Raw genomic sequence first — 22045 nt, 5'->3', positions numbered from 1 at the left:
GATTGCGATCCACTCTCTTTTGGAAAACATGCCATTAAAATGAAAAAACAACCTACAAAATATTTACACTTTTAAATAAGTTTTCTTTTATATGAGGGTTTTGAAAAGTCAGTATTTTTTTTTTTTTTTTTTTTTTTTTGAGACGGAGTCTTACTCTGTCGCCAGGCTGGACTGCAGTGGCACCAGGGCTTAAGTAATTCTTGTGCCTCAGCCTCCTGAGTAGCTGGGGCTACAGGCACGTGCCACCACACCCAGCTAATGTTTTGTATTTTAGTAAAGACGGGGTTTCACCATGTTGCCCAGGATGGTTTTGAACTCCCGAGCTCAGCTGATCCGCCAGCCTCCGCCTACTAAAGTGCTGGGATTACAGGTGTGAGCCACCATTCTCGGCCAGAGTCAGGGTCATTGTTTAAAAATGTAGAACCTGGTTTGATGACTCTGTGATTAAATTGCCTGCCATTACTGAAGAGCTACCATGTAGTAGATTCTGGGCTTTAGTTCTAAAGCCTACAGCAACTTCATGAATGAATATTATTAGCCCCACAGTATAGATGAGATAACAGACTAGGAGGGAGAAGTTAGGGAACTTGCTTAATGCCTACTGTTTAGAAAATAGCTGAACTGGAATTCAGCCATCTTTCATTTAACTCTGCCTGTGTCTCACGCACAGAACACCTGGGGATCCGCTGGTTCCCAAAGCACTGATGAGAACCTTTAATTTTGTCAACATTTCCTGGCTCCAGTAAATGTATTCCAGATTGGTGGTGATCTGATTTCATATTATCTGCCGGGTGAAATGTTTCTGCCTGGCAACACGTTTGTGCACTACCCACAGCTGTTTTATCGTCTTCCCTTCTGTTTCTACCCTGAAAAATGTTGGGACACTCTATGGAGTCCCTGAGTCCTGAATCAGATTTATGACTCCTTATGTGCAGGATGAGGATTTACAGAACTGAAATAAGATGTAGGAAGTGAAATTTGACTTGTTTCCCGATTGTTTTTACCAGTTTCCTTTGGTACTGCCTGAAAAACACATTGGACCTCAATAAGAAAAAAAAAAAACAAAACACGAAAATAAAAATAACAGTGTAATATTGGACTTTTTTGTCTCTTCTATCACATCTAAGTTCAAAGTTGGTATATAACCATTTCAGACAATTAACAAGTTCAGACAACGTATGCAGAAAACTTACGCCTTGAGCATGTGAGGCTGGACGTGGTAGCTTAGGTCTGTAATCCCAGTGCTTTGGGAGGCTGAGGTGGGAGGATTGTTTGAGTTCAGGAGTTCAAGACCAGCCTGGGCACTATAGCAAGACCCTAACTGTACAAAAAAATTTCTGGTTTGAGTTGGTATCTGGAAACAAAACAAAACAAACAACAAAAATTTAGCACATGGAATTGTTGCTTTGTGAGGCAATACTAAAATATTTTGGTCTGTTCTTTTATAAAATTACAAAAGCATATTAGAGAAAATTATTTGTGGACAACACTCATCTGCTTTAAGAGATATATTTTAATCCAAGGTTTGAATTTTGTTTCAAAGTCACACCTTTTGCCAACCTTAATTCAATATGAAGCTATTGATAATAATAATAATGGTAATAATAACAGTAGTAACTTAACATTTATTGGGCACATACCGTATGTCAGGCCTTGTTTTAAAAAGTATTAACTAATTCAATTTTTCAAGACAAGTTTATAAGTACTTAGAGCTGGTAAAAAATGTCAAAAGATATTTCTCTTAAAGAGCTATTATCATTTCTTATGCCAAACACAGTAATTTAGTTACGTGATCTCAGACAAAACTGACTTCAATTCTTTAATCAGCAAATTATTTACAATTTTTAAAACTTAAATACACTTATTTTCTTAACTAAGTTTTTTAAAATCCCAGAGTAATTGGTTTTGGGAATAGCTAGTATGAAAATGCTACTTTTAGGAGCATGTCCTGTAGAATACATCTCTGCAAGTAGAGAGATAAGTATTATTCAAGTTAGTACAACTTTAAATAATTTGTGAAAATTATTTTAAAGAATTTCTTTTAAAGGTTGTTGAGTACAGTGTTGTGCAACCCGTAGTCTCAGCTACTTAGGAGACTGAGGTAGGAGGACCGCTTGGGCCCAGGAGTTTGAGAGCAACCTGAGCACCATAGTGAGACTTCATCTCTAAAAAATAAAAATAAATTTTAAAAATGTTTTTAAAAGCCAAAGGATAGTTATTATTTTAATTAATTGCTTTTAATCAATTAAAATAACTCAGAACAGAGAATTCTCATTGATGGTTTAAAAAAGATAGAAGTGGCTGGGCACGGTGGCTCACGCCTCTAATCCCAGCACATTGGGAGTCAGAGGTGGGCGGATCACCTGAGGTCAGGAGTTTGAGACCAGCCTGACCAACATAGTGAAATCCCATCTCTACTAAAAATACAAAAATAAATTAGCCAGGCATGGTGGCCATCACCTGTAATCCCAGCTACTAGGGAGGCTGAGGCAGGAGAATCACTTGAACCCGAGAGGCGGAGGTTGCAGTGAGTGGAGATTATGCCACTGAACTCCAGCCTGGGTGACAGCGTGAGACTCTGTCTCAAAAAAAAAAAAAAAAAAAAAAATGATAGTGGTAATAATAGGTTAGAGTGTTTCCTGTTGAAGAAATGAGGTCCGTGTTGTTTGTAGTTTTATGACTTCCACATCAGTCGTAGTACAGAATTTGAAACATTGTAATTGTAATTTTGATTTCTTAACTGCTTAAGCAAAGCATCCTTGGTGTTAGCATAAGCCCTTAGTGATTTGTATTTAATCATCATTTTAATGAAGAAGAGAAATTGACTTTAAAAAATCATAAAATAAAATTCTTAAAATAAGTTTTGAAATACGCAGTTGAGGTAATACTTAGTCATATTCACACAACACTATCTTTGACACTATCCTTGAGAAAGTAGATAATAGTTAAGATGATAGGGTTTGAAGCCTCATTGGATCTGGGTTGGAACCTTAAAAATCTTTCCAGGTTACCTATGCTCCCTCTGCCTCAGTTTCCCCACCTATCAATGAAGGTAATAATTTTACTTGCCTTAGATTGTCAGGAGAATCGAAGGAGACATGGTAGGCATGATTATTGTGACTTCCCTCAATTACATTTTGAGTCAAACACTTAATTCTGAATTTAATTTCAACTGTTTTCTGAATGGCAGTTTCTTATTTGTTTGTTTTGCTTTCTTTAAAAATATAGGATTAACCAGTTCCTTGACCTCAGGACTCTGGATTGGACTTAACAGTCTGAGCTTCAACAGCGGTTGGCAGTGGAGTGACCGCAGTCCGTTCCGATATTTGAACTGGTTACCAGGTAGGGTTAAGCCTGTCTGTGCTGAATTAATCCAAATTTAAGTCATCTAGATGCCTTGAAGACCTTTATTATCTCACCTGTTGATCTCAAAGAGAAGAATTGTTAGACTTCATCAAATACAGTTCATTTCACCTTGCTTTGAAATCTACCAGCTAGATTTCCATATACTAAACCTTAAGGTTATATACCAGCTTCCTGGGATAGGGATTTGTCTGCCAGGATTCTCACACAAATCAATAAAGGTCTCTGTTTAAAGTTTCAATTCTCAGTGTATCCCTGATTTGTTGGGTATTACATTCAAAAGCAGATGTTGTAGCTACTCTTAAACATGACTTCCTAAATATGCTAGCTGCGTTGTTACTATGTACTTGCTGTTGCATGGACTTTGTCACCATCCTTGAGAGGATTGGCCAACATCTCTTTGTAAAGTTGAACAAGTGGATTGAAATTATTTTGGGTTGGAGAATTTTTTATGACTGTACCTTGGGTCATGAGCTATTTGCAATTTTGCTGTCCTTGTGACAATGATTTTAACATCTACATTAACAGCCCCCTTTCCTGTTTTTGATTTAGTAGCACTGGATTAAAAATAGTATCTCAGTCACAGCCTATGATATTCCATATTAGCATAAAAATTCATTAGAGGTTTCTTGACAGTTTGTAGTTTATAGAAAAACAGTTGGGGATGATAAAACCTACAACAACTTTCTCATTTTTTAGAGGATAGAAAATGCTGTGAGCTAATTGTTTCCACATTGTCATAACATAAAAGTAACAGAATAAGTTTACGTAAGTTTACATATTGAGCAACTGTTTAGAGAAATAAATAAGTTTACATATTGAGCAACTGTTTAGAGAAAACAAAAACAAGATATAAAGTTTTTATCTTATTCACCAGTATCAACTAGTGTTAGTAGCCACTTGAGGCCTTCTATTGGGTATGAATCCAATCCCCACCGCTCAATCCCACCCCAGTGCCTTTTTTTTTTTTTTTTTTTTTTTTAGGAAAGAGTGCAATTAATGATTAGTGATGTCTGCCATGGATGTGGGAAAGGACGGAAGTATCATATTGGTCACATCTTTATTTATCAATTCTCCTATGGGCCATACTATTATAATACGGCATTCTTCAGATAGTCAGACTTCTTTTCTAAAGCCATTGAGTGGTTTTTGTATTTGACTTAGAAAATTAAACTCTCCTTTTTTTTTTTTTTTTTTTTTTGAGACAAGGTCTCACTCTGTTGCCCAGGCTGGAGTGCAGTGGCGCAGTCTCGGCTCACTGCAACCTCAGCCTTCCTGGCTCAAATGATTCTCGTGCCTCAGCCTCCCAAGTAGCTGGGATTACAAGCATGCACCACCATGCCTGGCTATTTTTTTTTTTTTTTAATTTTTTGTAGAGATGGGATTTCCCCACATTGGCCAGGCTACTCTGGAACTTCTGAACTCAGGTGATGTGGCCTGCCTCAGCCTCCCAGAGTGCTGGGATTACAGGCGTGAGCCACTGCACCTGGCCAAACTCTCCATTTTCTGTATTTGGTTTATTGTATTACAAGAAGAAAAACTGCAATAAAACAACATTTCAAATAGATGCTAAAACATGAGAGAAAATTTTTAGAGAACATATTTTGGTTTAAATAAATTATATTTTACTATGAAATTCCAGTTTCAAAGCATTACTTCAACAAACGATGGTTACAGTGCTGTCACACAAGTCTTGAGCTAATAATCAGTTCTATTTTTTTCTGGAATGCGGGAAGTCAAAATTTCTGGAATATGGGAAGACTTACGGCAAGAGAATACATATAAAATATTATTTTTCTGTGGGTGAAGATTTTAGGTGTCTGTCTACCCATTCAGCCAGATGCAATTAGAGAGTACTGGTTGTGCTGAATCTGATTTATTAGACAATAAAATTTATTAGGGGACTAGAATGTATTCTTTTCTGTGTTGCTAAATTTTTATGCACAGTAGGCAGTCATTTAATTTATTCAATCAGGGGTGATGATTATGATATTTAACCACTTGGATCCTACAAGTTCAGGGAGGACATTTCTGAGTTAACTTTGGGTGAAGTAAAGAATGAAAGTGGAATATGATTAAGAAAGGGAAGTAAATGCTTTTTTAAATTAAACCTCAATTCCTAAGAAGTAGGCGCAAGATTAAATTGCTTTGCGAAATGGTATGAGAGTTTCTTCCAATGAAAATTAGAGATCTTGTGGAAATTAAAAATCGGTTTCATATAAATTGTTCGGTCAAGCATTCAATTGAATAATTACCAAGTAGTGAATCTATTAAAATATATTCCCTTTTGAAGTGAGAATATTTTGCATAAATGATGTGTAAGCGTGAATTCAAATATATAATAACTATGGTAAACATTAAAACTACTAATTAATGTCTCAAAGTTGAGAGAGGTATTGATAAATAAATGTATAACATGATTTTCTAATTAACACATTAATAACTAATAGCTAGAAAATGTATTTTTTTCTTGAAAGTTTCCTTTTAGTGCTGATACCTTATATGTTAGTTCAGTTATCCTGTTATTTTAGTTACTGTATCAACAAATATTTAAGATATCTTTATGCTTATTACTAACTTTATGATAACTTTATGCTTATTACTAACTTTAAAATAACTTTGGCTGGGCATGGTGGCTCACACCTGTAATCCCAGCACTTTGGGAGGCCAAGGCAGGTGGATCATGAGGTCAGGAATTCAAGACCAGCCTGGTCAAGATGGTGAAACCCCATCTCTACTAAAAATACAAAAATTAGCCAGGTGTGGTGGCCGGTGCCTGTAATCCCAGCTACTCGGGAGGCTGAGGCAGAGAACTGCTTGAACCTGGGAGGAGGAGGTTGCAGTGAGCTGAGATCGTGCCACTGCACTCCAGCCTGAATGACAGAGCGAGACTCCGTCTCAAAAAAAAAAAGATAACTTTATGCTTATTACCAACCATTATTTATGGTTACTTTATGCTTATTACTAACCATTACCACCAAACCTTTTTTTTAAAAAACCCTTTATTTAGGTTATTACCTGCTCCAGACTTTGTGGAGCAGAATGTGGCTCATTCACACTGTCTTCAGGTGGACGGTGAAGCTAGTTTGGGGAATACTGGTTTTTAAATCATATATTAGAATAGCAAAACACATGTGAAATATATCAATGCCTGTATTCATACCACTAGCAACACTGACTTTATCAGGTTCTTTAGTCAGTTTCCACTAAGAAATGGATAAGGCATAGCTGCTGAAAGTATTCTTCAATAGGCTGAGTTGAAGATAGTGAGAGAGTTTTAGTTCTGGGAGCACAGCATGTTGCCCTTCTAGCTCTCTCATTAGCTTTTTCTCCACCATTTATTTTATATTTTTATTTTTGAGACAGAGTCTCACTCTGTCACCCAGGCTGGAGTGCAGTAGTGTGATCTCCACTCACTGCAACCTCTGCCTCCCAGGTTCAAGCAACTCTCCTGCCTCAGCCTCCCAAGTAGCTGGGATTACAGGTACCTGCCACCTCCCTGGTTGATTTTTTTGTATTTTTAGTAGAGATGGGGTTTCACCATGTTGGCCAGGCTGATCTCAAATTCCTGACCTCAGTTGATCCACCCGCCTTGGCCTCCCAAAGTGCTGGGATTACAGGCGTGAGCCACCGTGCCCGGCCCTAATAATGTTTAACATGGTTGGTTTGGAACATCATGTATTCTTTCTTTTTAATAATTTCTACTTTCAGATTCAGGGATACATGTACACGGTTGTTACATACCTAGGTAAATTGCATGTTGCTGAGGTTTGGGATATAAATGATCCATCCCATCACCCAGGTAGAGAACATAGTACCCAGTAGTTCGTTTTTCAAACTTTGTTACCCTCCATTCCTCCCCCATCTCATAGTCCCCAGTTTCTGTTGTTGCCATCTTTGTGTCCATGAGAACTCAATATTTAGCTCCTAGTTAGAAGTGAGAACGTGGCTATTTGGCTTTCTGTTCTGTGTTAATTCGCTTAGGATAATGGCCTCTAATTGCATCCATGTTGCTGCAAAGGACATGATGATTTCGGTTTTTTTTTTTATGGCTGCATAATCATGCATTCTTTTCATTAGGTACCTTTCTTTGATAATGTAATCCATTGTGACAACTGTTCAAGTTTTAAGGTGTAACTTTATTAGTTGATAATGGGGAAAAAGGTTGTTTCAAAGAAGTATATTTGCTTTATCAACCTTCTAAGTATTGGAGTGATCCAACAATAAGAAAACAATAGACACCCACCTTGTCTTTTGCTCTGCAGTCAGTAAATATTTTTTTTGTGAATGTGTAGCAAAAGACAGAATGGGGGTCCATTGAATCTCCAGGATGAAGACATGAGGACACGTGGGAGGGATGCTCTCTGCTGGGAATAGCTATAATAGTCCACTTTAACTTTTCCTTTTCCTCAAAGGAAGTCCATCAGCTGAACCTGGAAAAAGCTGTGTGTCACTAAATCCTGGAAAAAATGCTAAATGGGAAAATCTGGAATGTGTTCAGAAACTAGGCTATATTTGCAAAAAGGGCAACACTACTTTGAATTCTTTTGTTATTCCCTCAGGTAAGTGGTCTATGGGGTCTGAAGTGCCCAAACTATTAGAATTGAAAGATAAGTACCATTACAGCTTAGGTGTGACTGTTGGAATGCCTCCAGAGGTTTTGTGGATAGTCAATGGAGTAAACTGAATGATATTACTGCAATATTTCTGTGTGCTGGTTGCTAACATTTCCTGAGTGTGCGGCGGTGTCTGGGCATTGTAGAGACCCTCTGACCTAAATAAAAACGTTATCTTCACAAGCAGTGTTCTGAGGTAGGTGTCATTATTCACATGCTATTGTTGAGGAAAAAGATATTCAGAGGATACAGAAACCTTGCACACCTGGCAAAACCAGAATCCAAGCGAGAAAGTCAATATTTGGGCAGGATGTTTATATTAGGTCCTTACGGCTCTCTTTGGGCTTCCATGCTATTCAGTGTAGCATCTTATATGGAAGTTTTCATAGACTGGAATAAAATATCTAAAAAGTTGTAACTGAATTTTATTTATTTATTGAGACAGAGTCTCATTCTGTCACCCGGGCTGGAGTACAATGGCGCGATCTCAGCTCACTGCAACCTTCGCCTCCTGGGTTCAAGTGATTCTCCTCCCTCCGCCTGCCAAGTAGTTGGGATTACAGATGTGTGCCATCATGCCCAGCTAATTTTTGTATTTTTGGCAGAGACGGTGTTTCACTGTGTTGGCCAGGCTGGTCTCGAACTCCTGACCTCGGGTGATCTACCCGCCTCAGCCTCCCAAAGTGCTGGGATTACAGGAATGAGCCATCATGTCTGGCCTGTAACTGAATTTTAAATGTCGGCTAGACTTCAAGAAAAAAAAAAAATCAGTTGTGCTGTCCCTTACAATTTTATAGGAGAATAAACTACTAAGACAAGAATTATTTCTTCAAATTGATGAAAGACAAACTACATATTTTTATTATTACCTGTTTTTGGAGGGATAACTAATGCTTTAAATGGTTTAATTTATTTCTGTTTTTCTGCTGGAGGAACCTGACAATGTGACATTCTTGATTTTTTTTTCTCATTGGCTTTGAAAACAATTTCATGTGTTTTAAAATATGCTTGACATGGCTAGAGATTCAAAAGGTACAACATGATAAATAATAAGGTTTTCCCTACCTCTTACCTGTAACACCCAGTTTACCTTCCTGGAGAATAATTGTTTCTGGGTGTGTATCCTTAGTTATTCTGTGACTATATAAACATATACATTTATAATGATTTTTGTTTCATACAAATGACAACATACTATATTAGTTTCTACCCTAAGTTTTCCACTTAATAACAATTTTGGACATCATTCCATATAGAATATAAATAGCTTCTATGTGTATTTTCATGGCTGTCCAAAAGCTATTGCAGAGACAGCACATATATTTTTTTGACCAGTCTCCTATTAATGGATTTTTAATTTACTTCCAATCTTTTATTAATACAAACAGTCCTGAAGTGAATAACTGTATACATTGTATGCACATCATTTCATGCACATGGTAATGCCTGGAAGTGGACTTGTTGGATTAGGGAGGAGATGTATTTGCGATTTTAATTGATGTAGATTTGGCCAAGATCTTAAATAGATATAGATGAGGGTCATGGATGTTGGGTTTGGTTATACTTTACAGGCTCTCCATAATGACAGTGGGTATCTTCAGGGAAAGCCCATCATTTTTGCATTTTACCTCCACTATTCCTCCTCTAGGAGAAATAGTGTATTTTTTCCTTTTTGGAAGACTTCATACAATTCTCTTTCTAAGACTTGGAATTTCCATGTTGCCAAAGAGGAGAATAGTTATTTTATAGTTTCTCTGGTACAGCACTGAGAATTCTGTAACTTGGCCTTACTGCTTAACCTGCCGGTGTTGGGATCCTCATCTGTAAAATGGAAATATTCATGACTCTTCTTCCTGAGATAAAATTTTGTTCATTTCATCAAACACTCAGTACATTCTTATTTCTCTGTGATGCCTCCTTCACTTGCTAACCGCTTGACGTGAGTTTCTGAGCGTCTCTATACTCCCTGGATTAATGATTCTGTTTTATCTATAAACTCAGATAAACCAGAACCTGGAAAAGCGTATCAGAGTTCAAATTATGCAACATACAGGATTGGCAACATCCTTAGGCAAGAATTCAGCCTCAAACCCTGTGAATTCTTGTAACACTAACCCGTTCATCCATAACCCTCAGGTCTCTAGGGCTGTACGGTCTGGCTTAACAGGCACTAACCACATGTGGGCACTGAGCACATGAGCTGTGGCTAGAGGAACAAACCATCTTCTGTGGCTGCCCCAGGGAACTCCCCTTCATGTCACTCAAGTCGGTTGTTTTCATGCTTTCAAATATTTTTAAAGTTCATTGGTTCAGTTTTTGAAGGACTCAGCATTGGCTGATCCTACTGTCAATTTCCTGGGTAGCAAAATTAAAATAAACCACCAGAGGGCTCCAAAGCTGTGCTAACTTTTCTTTCTTTTTCTTTTTCTTCTTCTTCTTTTTTTTTTTTTTTTAAACCACCGGAAGTGCAAAGAATCTAAATTGTATTGAGGGAATATAATTTTTTTTAAAATATGCATTTTTATTACAATTGTACACCATTTGAGCCTCATGACTGATTAGTTCCTTGTATGACTACGGGGCACAGAATCCTGGGCTTAAACAATGATATTTCAGATACTCTCCACCTTTAAGGGAAGATAGGACCAATTCAGGAATTAAAGGAATAGTGAAGAAAGTTACCCTATAATGAACATATACTAAGGCAGCCATTTGAAAACATTTAATATGAGCTTAAATAATATATAAGTTCACTTTCATTTGGTAATATAGTCCCCCTCTAAGCAAAACATGTTGCCAAATTACTGTTTGAAATAGTATCTCTAGAATAGTAATAACAAGCAGCCATATATCAGCTATAACTTCAATTCAATTCTTTTTCTCTTCCAATACTCAATACATCTATATGTATCAGGCCCCGTGCCAGGCTCAAGGCAATAGGGATGAATAAAGTGAGTTTCTGCTTTCAAATGTCTTTATTGTCACTTTCCCCTAGCTCATTACTATTAAAGTAAATTTTTGTAGTGTATAATCAAGATTATACAATTCGATGCTATTAGTAGCGATCCTGAGGATGTTGACAACTGGTTTAATTAAATAATGATTGTGTGGTGTTTGTGGTTTACAAGCACACTGTCTCTATTCTTTTCTAGTTCAGAAGAACACAGGGTGGGTGGTTTGATATTCGTGTTAGTATTAATCTCATTAAAAAATTTTCACCTGTATGGATACTTCTGTTCATGTGATGTGACTTGCGTAAGATCACACAACTCACCGCACATTCAGGTTTTACGAGTTCTGACTCCAAATCCCTCTCCTAGTTACAAGAGCACGTATCAGTTTCGGGGAGCAAGTAAATGGTAGTGGGTCTGTTCTGAGGCAATAGGTGGCTGACTTGTGTGGCTATGGTGGCGGAGGCTCCTTGGGAACCATTTGTCCCCCAACCATTCCAGCTGCCTACTTCAACACTAATCTGCCTCTCAAGAGTGATTGGCTCCCTAATGTCCATAGAATAAAGTAAATTCAAATCTTTTAGGGGATGTGTTTAGTCCCCCAAAGCTGTCAGGCCTCCAGCATTTAAACAGTGCATAACATATGCTTAGTTCAGCTTTGCTGACAAGATTTAGATAATCTAATATATATTAGTATAGTTTTGTTATAGGTACAACTTTTTAAAAAGAAATTTCCCATAGCCAAGTACAGTGGCTTATGCCCTGTAGTTGCAGCTACTCAGGAGGCTGAGGCAAGAGGATTGCTTGAGCCCAGGAGGTTGAGGCTGCAATGAGAACATGATCACACCACTGCACTCCAGCCTGGGGTACAGAGTGAGACCTCGTCTCTTAAAAAAAAAAAAAGAAAGAAAGAAAGAAAGAAAATTGATAAGATCATATCCCATTTGACTAAAAAGTACGTTCTTTTTTTTTGTCTAAAAACCAACAAAATAGTATATGGCTTGTCTATCTTTTGTGAATATGTATGCCGCAAAAATTAAAACTAAATATTACCTTTATTTGCCTAATGACTATAAGCTGTTTCATGTATTATATAAAATGATTAAAATATTGTTATAGTTTTAATCAAATATTTTAAAATTTTTTTCCACCCCCACTTTTTGTTTCCAGAAAGTGATGTGCCTACTCACTGTCCTAGTCAGTGGTGGCCATATGCCGGCCACTGTTACAAGATTCACAAAGATGAGAAGAAAATCCAGAGAGATGCTCTGACCGCATGCAGGAAGGAAGGCGGTGACCTAGCAAGTATCCACACCATCGAGGAATTTGACTTTATTATCTCCCAGCTAGGCTATGGTGAGAAGCCTGACAGTGATAATATACTTGGCTTTAATCCTGGGAGCACCCCTCTCTACCCACTTCTGGAAAATTTTATTGGAAACATCAAATTTAATCAATGTAAATTAATAATTCAATGAACAACATGTGAATTTAATCACAAATGCTAAAAATGCCACAATGTGAAAATTGTATAATAATTGAAAGAATTCTTATCGCTGAAAGATGATTCAATTTTTTTCTTTTAATGTGTAATCCATTTATGGATAGTTTTAAAACATTATTTTTTAATGTATTATCTGGATTCAGAGCAGTCTACCTTAGGCTTGTCAACAATGATTAATTCCTTGGAATTATCTATGTGTGTGTATGTATGTATCTTCTTTTTTTAGGTCCATATTTTATCTCCTAAAAAAGATCTCTAAATGGACTATTTCAGACTTTGGATTTCTTTCTTCTTTGTGAATTTAGCTGATGCTGGGAGGGTGTTGAACAGTGAAAAATACAGGATTTTTGTTTTGAAATGGTTAGATGTCAACCTAAACCTTTTAAAGAAATACATATCTTGGCCAAGGTACGGTGGCTCACGCCTATAATCCCACCACTTTGGGAGGCCAAGGTGGGAGGATAGCTTAAGCCCAAGAGTTTGAGGCCAGCCCAGGGAACATAGTAAGACCTTGTCTCTACTAAAAAATTTTTTTCTAAAGAAATGTATGTCTCAATTTTAGGTGCATAATTAAAAATACATAGAAAAGGTACTAACCAGAAAAAAAAAATAGATGAATAAAATGAGTTGCGAATGCTTGTCCCGAAGACGAGCGACTTGAGAAACAGCATAATGATAATGGGCACTCAGCAGTGCTTGTTGATTAAATGATGATCATTTTCATCTTCCACTGATGAGGCTGCTGCATAGCTGCAGCTGCTCTTCATTTCCCCCCAGCAAAACAAGAGGAAACGGATGGTGGAGATGGTGGAGACAGCTTCCTGACACACAGTGCTTGGAAACTGATGGGGGCTGGGGGAGGGGAGGAAAAAGCGATTAACAAATAGATGAGAAAACAACCGAGTAGTACAAGAGAAAGACTTAAAAGACCCCGAAACACTCCTACCCCTAGCACCTGTCAAATGGTATCCATCCTCCTGTGTTGACCCCATTGAGTGTCTTAGGCCATGAGAATAGCCCAGCTGCAGCCTATGAACAATTTCTTGGGTATTCTGTGTCTACCTATCCTGAAAAATTCACACTAGAAGATAATAATGGAATCAGAACTGATACGTCTGAATAACAGTTACTTAAATTTAGTGTGGCACTTATCATAGCCAGTAAAGTTTGCAAATGATTTAGCAGAAAACAGGTTAGTTAGGATGCTATAGAACTAGAGTGCACATTTAACTCTACTTTCTATAACATACTATAGTAAAAGAAAGAAACCTGATGTTTTTATTGCTATAATTATTTCAGGAAATTGGATGGCCAAAGTTGCTTTGAAATTCAGCTTGTGAATTAATAAATTAGAAAACCTTTCATTAAAATTATTGATAAGGTTTTATTTTAAACAATAAAATAATATTAATACAAGTAAAGTTGTAGAGTTAAAATTATTGTCCCTAAAAAAAAGCCTAGAAATTTTTTTTAGATAGTTGAGATGATACCTTTTGTATTAATCATGGAAGTATATTTCAAGTGAATACTTTGAGACTTGTACAAGTAAGTTGTGATTATACCAATGAATACAACTTCCCCAACTGATTGATGAAAATCAGCATAACAACTTTATACTCACATCTTATATATTTTTCTAGGATCAAGATTGTGCTTAGAAATTGAAGGAGTTATAGGGGAAGAACAATTTAGTGAGAAATATGTATATAAAAAACTCTTAATGCTATACTCTAATTATGGGACTTAGGAGGTTAGTTTTTCTTTGATCTTCAATTGAAATCTTTGAGGGGTACATGAGGTCACTTGGAAGCCTGTATTTGTTGCTGAAGAGATCACGATCTGCAAATCAAGTGAAAGGAGAAGAGGATCATCTTGGCAATGTCATTCCTTCTCCACGGCACTGGAAACATCTGCCAGGGCTGGCGCCAGGCCAGCCAGAGACTTCTCCAAAAGCAAAGTTGAATGTCAACTTTCAGGAGGAAGAGACTAAACCGCTTAGGGAGATTCTTATATATTGTGATATTTTCCTCATTTTCTACCACAACATCATCTTTACAATACTTTGGCAACTAATTTTATTATACCACTAAATGATCATACATGAAGCATTCACGATGGGACTCCCAGTTGTGTGAATTAGATAGATACTGATTTGTGTTCACTTTAACTTTTTTTTTTATTTAGACAAGTTTATTTTTTAGCCATGACATCTTTAACCTTCATTGACTTTAACGTTGTCCCATTTTTGTTGTGATATTTAGGAATTTTTAGCATGGCACCTACTTATAGAATCAATAATGCTCTCCATGGAATTTTAAAACAAAATGGTCACATTTTAAATCTATATTGGTTGTTTTGGTTTTAACCTCATTTGTTATTGAAGTTTTGCTGGAATTTCATGGCATTTCATGGTGAAAATGATTACAGATTCATTTGTGTGTACAGCCTAAGAAGCAGCTACCAAATGTCAGGCGCAAGTCTCACCTCTTGGTTTATAATTCTTTCTATATAGATACTTTACACTCCCAGTACTCTGATTGATCTTTAACGGAAGCACCTAGAATGTTCTTGATAACAACAGTCAGTAAAATAGAAGCAGTTTAAAATTTTTGTTATTTTAAAACATTCATCAATTTAATCATAGTCAAATAGATGTATATAAATAGGCCACTGTATTTCCAATAATATGAGTGCAGTTGACATGGTAAATTATTTGTAACAATAAAAGCAGCTTCATAAGATAGAGCATAGTAATAGACCTACCTCAATTTTGTTTTTGTAACTGCCAGGAGATATAATCTATATTTCCGCTAAAGAATACAGTCATATTCACAATGTAAAGGGTACACTACACAACCTCAAACTAACAAGGTAAAATGTAGTTGGCATCTAAGTCGACAGCATGTAGCTCAGATGAATACACATGAGGACTATCTTTCACGATGGTGATCATATCAAGGGAAGTAGAGCCCTGTTGATGAAGCACAGTGCCTTCCGTTCCTTTTACCCCGCCGACCTTTGGAAAGCAGCCCTTATATATACTACTGTGTGTTTCTTCCTGTTTAGAGCCAAATGATGAATTGTGGATTGGCTTAAATGACATTAAGATTCAAATGTACTTTGAGTGGAGTGATGGGACCCCTGTAACATTTACCAAATGGCTTCGTGGAGAACCAAGCCATGAAAACAACAGACAGGAAGATTGTGTGGTGATGAAAGGCAAGGTGAGGCCGCTTGAATTACTGATATTTATAATGAAAGTCACAGGGGAGTTTTCCTTCTGTCCCACTCAGTTACATATGTTTGTTTAGATTGTTTTTATTCTATGTAAATTGGCATGGATCAAAGGTGAACCAAAATTCAGATTTGATTTCTTGAATCCCTCTCAATTGTCTAGCAAAGTCAAATTTTCTTTTCTTTTTTGAGACGGAGTCTCACTCTGTCACCCAGGCTGGAGTGCAGTGGCATGATCTCAGCTCACTGTGACCTCCACCTCCCTCGTTCAAGTGATTCTTCTGTCTCAGCCTCCCGAGTAGCTGGGACTACAGGCACGTGCCACCACACCCGGCTAATTTTTGTATTTTTAGTAGAGACGGGGTTTCACCATATCAGCTAGGCTGGTCTCAAACTCCTGACCTCATGATCTGCCCGCCTCAGCCTCCCAAAGTGCTGGAATTACAGGCGTGAGCCACCACACCCGGCCCAAAGTTAAATTTTCAAGAGGATCACTGAAGCAACAGACAGAAACTTTTGGTTCAAGGATGAAATTGGCCTATAACAAATACTCATATTGTTCCTATGGCACTATATATATATATATATATGGCCACATATATAATGCCATATTATAATGGTGTATATATATACCAAAGCTCTCATTTGACCAATTAAGCCATATATATATGATTATGTATGTACACGTAAAAAGTGATTATAAGCCATATATATGATTACAAGAGACGTAAAAAGAGATATATATGTATGTGTGTGTATATATATGTAAAAAGAGATCATAGCCCTGTATAGATGTAAGAGATACATATACACTGAGTAGATGCAGACCTACTTAGAACTATGGTAGTTGAGGCCTGGAACCTGTAGTTGGGGAGCTACGTTCATTTTTTTCAGTTTATTTGGAGATGTCATATGAAATGATGGTGTTTATGATTAAAATATGACCTTAGTGACTGAAAAATGTCATCAAATTTATCTTTTATTAATAGACAATAAACACAGTGATTAAGAGGCTGGGTTTTGCTGCATGACTGACGCCTTTATTTGCAAAGTGGAAATAAGAGCTGTAGTCAGCTCACCTGTGGATACGAGGTGTTTTGTTGTTGTTGTAGTTTGTTTGTTTTTTAAGACAGAGTCTTGCTCTGTCACACAGGCTTCAGTGCAGTGGTGCAATCTCAGCTCATTGCAGTCTTGACCTCCTGGGTTCAGGCCTTCCAAATAGCTGTGACTACAGGTGCATGCCACCACGCCTGGCTAAGTTTTTGTATTTTTGGTAGAGATGGGATTTTGCCATGTTGCCCAAGCTAGTCTTGAACTCCTAAGCTCAAGCAATCCGCCCGCCTCAGCTTCCCAAAGTGTTGAGATTTCAGGCATGAGCCACTGTGCCAGGCCCAGGATGTGAGTATTAAATAATGCATGTATAGTACACAGTTCCCAGCCCATATTTATTGTTCAGTAATTTTTGTCATTATGGTTGTTTATTTTTGTCACTGTGGCTATTATTTTTGTCATTGTGGTTGTTTTTATCGTGATGGATTGAAAGTTTAAGAACATATTAGGTGTTAACTATCCAAAGAGTAGACAGAAGAAACCAGAAAGCAGCATGCTTGGAGGAGGTGAAAGGTCAGTGTGGTTGAAATCGGGAAGTTAGAGCCGGAAGGGTGGGTAGGAACTGAGGTTCAAGAAATATGAATTGTCTCAGAGGGGTAAGACCAAAGTGGCAATTTATAAATATTACTCTGGCTAAAGGCTTCCGTATTAGATTGTATTGGGCTGAGACCAACTAAGAGATGGGGCATTAAAGACAGACAATACAGAAAACATTTTTATTTATGTATTTATGTATTTATTTATTTGTTTATTTTTTGAGATGGAGTTTCGCTCTTGCTGCCCAGGCTGGAGTGCAATGGCACAATCTTGGCTCAATGCAACCTCTGCCTCGAGAGTTCAAGTGATTCTCCTGCCTCAGCCTCCTGAGTAGCTGAGATTACAGGCGTGCACCACCACACCCAGCTAATTTTTTTGTATTATTAGTAGAGACAGGGTTTCACCATGTTGGCCAGGCTAGTCTTGAACTCCTGACCTCAGGTGATCCACCCGCCTCAGCCTCCCAAAGTGTTGGGATTATAGGCGTGAGCCACCGTGCTTGGCCCAGAAAACATTTTTTTCAAGATGTTTAGCAGCAAAGGGAAGGAAAGGAGAGGTCCTGTTAACATGAAATCTCAAAGGAAAAGGGAGGGGATAGAATCTGAAATAAAATGGAAGATTGAGCCTCAGATCCAGGAGAAAACTCATCGGTAGAAATAAGAAGAAGGGAGGAAAGATGAGTGCGGTTTCATGATGTTTTCAAGTTTGGTGTGTTGGGTGTGGGAGATTTTTCTGGATGGCTTATATGAACTTGATTAATTTGAAGACAGAGCTGACTGCAGAGATTGATGAAGAGGCTGCATGCAAACCTTTTGTGAGCACCAACATCTAAGGACTTACAGACATTTTAAATTTCTCCCTGGATTCCTCTAAACAGTGGCTTGGACATCTCAGATATAAAATCATACTGGGATTCCAATCTCTTTTTACATGTTTGTAGCCAGAGTCAAAATTACTGTTTACATGTGAACATGTCAATTACCTTTCCTTTTGGTAGATGCCGTTTTCTCTCAATAACCTTGGATCTTAATTTTCCTCCTCTGAGGCACAGTTACAAGAAAATGACATCAAAGTCCAAAACTGGCCAGGTGCAGTGGCTCACGCCTGTAATCCCAGCACTTTGGGAGGCCAAGGTGGGCGGATTGCCTGAGGTCAGGAGTTTGAGACGAGCCTGTCCAACATGGTGAAACCCCATCTCTACTAAAAATACAAAAAATTAGCAGGGCGTCGTGGTGGGTGCCTGTAATCCTACCTACTTGGGGGGCTGAGGCAGGAGAATCACTTGAACCTGGGAGGCGGAGGTTGCCGTGAGCCAAGATCGTGCCACTGCACTCCAGCCTGGGGGACAGAGTGAGACTCTGTCTCAAAAAAAAACAAAAACAAAAACAAAAACTGATAATCCTTTGTTTTCTTTCTCTCTGCTCCCTGCAGGATGGGTACTGGGCAGATCGGGGCTGTGAGTGGCCTCTTGGCTACATCTGCAAGATGAAATCACGAAGCCAAGGTCCAGAAATAGTGGAAGTCGAAGAAGGCTGCAAGAAAGTGAGTGCGCCATGCCCACAGTGACTTAAGCTGAGCACATATGAATTGATACAGTTGGCTTTATTTTTATGTGTGAAAGTGCCTTGTTATTGCAGTAGCCAAGGGTTTCCGCCGTCTCAATCTTCAGTGGCTTATTGTTAGTGTTTGATCTCACTGTCCTCCTTAAAGTTTTCTTTGGAAATTCTCTAGAGTTGATATGGAGGTACACAAGGCCAGTAGGTCCTTTCAGGATGTCTCGGGAATTGGAAGAGAGAGAACAGGAACTAAAAATGGCACATCAGAGGGAGTCTGGCTAAGTTGAGGACAGGCCATGGGAGAAGGTGTCATCCATAGTCTACTACAGTCTGTCATCCTATGGGTTGTTAAGAACATTTCCGGTAGATACCCCCAAGTTGCTGATAGCAAACGATCCTTAGTCATTTTTTCCCATTTATAATATTTCTGATGAGGCATCTCCTGGAGAGGATTCTTCTCAGTAGGTCATTGCAGTGGGGAGGTAGGAAATCCAACCTCCAACTGGTACCCGCAGTAACTCAGTGGTCCCTGTGAAATAGTTTTTTAAAGCACACAGAAGCTACGAAAACACAGGGTTTATGGTTATCATTTTTCTGTTTGATTACTACTTCCTCTTTTCTCCTTTCTCATTTTCTTTGAATAAAAACGAAGTAGAAGCTGTTTTTTTTTTCCCGAGAGTATTATGTTGTGGTCACATAATCTTATAATACGTACCAGAAAGCGGATAATTTGGTACTATAAAAATAAGCCACAAAGAAATAGAGCAGATAATGGAAAATGATAGCATGGAAGAGGCACAAAGGACCTGGGTGATTTCAAAGTTCCTCTTCTAAGTTTTGAATTCTGGAAACTTCAGCTCAGAGAAGCAATGTAGCTTTCTGATAGAAACAGAGGCAAGGCTAGAACCCAGGTCTCCTGTCCCTAGACCATGATCTTTGTTTCAATTCCAGCATATGTTCATATTCTTTGCCTGATCATATGCTTACTCAATAGTTTGTATATTACTGTCATTTTCTAAAATAACAAACCTTACATTTTTATTACTTTTAATCAATCTAAGTTTTATTTTTTCTATTTTCCTACACATCTAAAATCTTGATAATAATCCTGTTTAATCATTAGGATGATAATAACAATAAAATAATAGCAGTCCTTTATCAAGTACAATTATTGCATTCTAATAGATTTACAGGATGAATATTATAGTCCTGATTAAAAAGAAGAGGAAACTGAAGCACAAAGAGTTTAAACAACTTTACCACTTTAAAAACACCTGTTTGAGGCAGTGCCTTCCTTACTGGGCTGGGAAGACTAGGGAAGAAAAAAATCTACTCATCAACAAAGGAAGATAATAAGATATTTTTTTTCTCTGGGCCTGGGCATGCAGTGGTGTCAAGGGGTCTTTCTAAGAATTCAAAATCACAGTCTTCTTGTTGTCGCACAGACCTGGGATTTAATTTTCAATTCAATGCTATTAGTGCGGGAAATCCTAAACCAAGAAATCAACCTAAAGTGGCCATGAGTTTCTAATATTCCAGGATGCCTGACATGTAGAAATGTAAATCCTCATTATAAAGAAGTCTCATTATTCAAGGTGTGGGAACCCCACAGGTGAGACTGAAACCCCAAATTATAAGGTATACCACCAGGATCTTCATATGGGGAAAATTTACAGATATGACATTAAAATGTGTTTTAAAATGTTTACAGAAAAAGACAGAAATGAAACCATTGTTCAGCCACCAAACTGTCTGAGAATGTCTTAAATTCATCCTCACCCTGAATAATAGTTTACCTAGGTCAGTTTAGAATTCTAGATTGATGGTTGTTTTCCGACAGCAATTTACATATTATTTTATTATACTTTCTCCTGGCCTTATTTTTGCTACTGGAATTCCTGCTGTCACACTAATTCTTCTTCTCTTTTGAAGTGGATATGCTGGTGATTCTCTGATTGGTTTTAAAATCTTCTCCTTGTCTTTGGTGTTCTGCAGTGCCTGGGTGAATGCCAAGTACCTAGTGGAATGCTGCAGTGTAGCATTCTACTACATGTGCCTAGATTTGGAATTATTTTGTTTGTTGCCTTTGCTACTCAGTGTGATTCTTTCTTTTTGAAATGGAGTCTCACTCTGTCACCCAGGCTGGAGTGCAGTGGCGTGATCTCGGCTCACTGAAACCTCCGCCTCCCAGGTTCAAGCAATTCTTCCGCTTTAGCCTCCCGAGTAGGTGGGACTATCAGCACGTGCCATCATGCCCAGCTAATTTTTGTATTTTTGGTAGAGGTGGAGTTTCACCATATTGGCCAGGCTGGTCTTGAACTCCTGACTTCGTGATCTGTCCACCTTGGCCTCCCAAAGTGCTGGGATTACAGGTGTGAGCCATTGTGCCAGGCCCAGCGTGATTCTTTGAGGTTTCACAGCCATCTTTCAGTTCTTGAAAGTGACCCATCATTAGTTTTATTCACTGCTTCTGAAACTTCTGAAACTTGTCATAGGTGGTTGTTCAACATTCTCATCCTATTGTCTATGCTTTCTATCAACATTTTTTTTAACCTCTTTTTTATTTATTTATTTATTTATTTTTTAAATTTTTTTTTTTGAGACGGAGTCTCGCTGTGTCTCCCAGGCTGGAGTGCAGTGGCGTGATCTTGGCTCACTGCAAGCTCCGCCTCCCGGATTCACGCCATTCTCCCGCCTCAGCCTCCCAAGTAGCTGAGACTACAGGCGCCCGCCACCACGCCCGGCTAGTTTTTTGTATTTTTAGTAGAGACGGGGTTTCACCATGTTAGCCAGGATAGTCTCGATCTCCTGACCTCGTGATCCACCCGCCTCGGCCTCCCAAAGTGCTGGGATTACAGGCTTGAGCCACCGCGCCCGGCCTTAACCTCTTTTTATATCTCTGTCTCTTCCTATGCTGTCTTTTCTATCTTGCTATCTTTTTATCTTTTCATCCAATTTACTAATTTTCTATGAAACCCTGATTACTATATTTAATCTGACCATTGAGTTTTTAACTTCATTGCTGTTTTTCTTTTATAGACATTCCATATTTTGGTTCACATCCTCCTGTTCTTTGTGCATACTGTTTTGATCTTTGGTTATTGGATTTACTCTTTTGTTACAAAGTCATCTCAAACATGCTGGGTTTTTTTTATAAGAACTTTTTGTTTTATT

The 22045-nt window shown here is 38.1% G+C and overlaps 1 protein-coding gene across 1 annotated transcript in view; it reads left to right on the top strand.

Annotated features, from left to right (window-relative positions):
* Positions 1 to 22045, top strand: part of LOC105488231 (mannose receptor C-type 1) — a 98152-nt gene that overhangs the window by 26980 nt on the left and 49127 nt on the right. The window contains exons 5-9 of the mRNA XM_011752104.3: positions 3229 to 3342; positions 7779 to 7925; positions 12101 to 12286; positions 15501 to 15658; positions 18747 to 18857. Coding sequence (XP_011750406.2) covers positions 3229 to 3342; positions 7779 to 7925; positions 12101 to 12286; positions 15501 to 15658; positions 18747 to 18857 — 716 coding nt within the window. The remainder of the gene's footprint in view (positions 1 to 3228; positions 3343 to 7778; positions 7926 to 12100; positions 12287 to 15500; positions 15659 to 18746; positions 18858 to 22045) is intronic.

The sequence above is a fragment of the Macaca nemestrina genome, chromosome 9 (assembly GCF_043159975.1).
Source record: "Macaca nemestrina isolate mMacNem1 chromosome 9, mMacNem.hap1, whole genome shotgun sequence".
Taxonomy (NCBI): Eukaryota; Metazoa; Chordata; class Mammalia; order Primates; family Cercopithecidae; genus Macaca; species Macaca nemestrina.
Note: the sequence above shows the minus strand (reverse complement) of the source record. Positions and strands in the feature narration are given on the sequence as shown.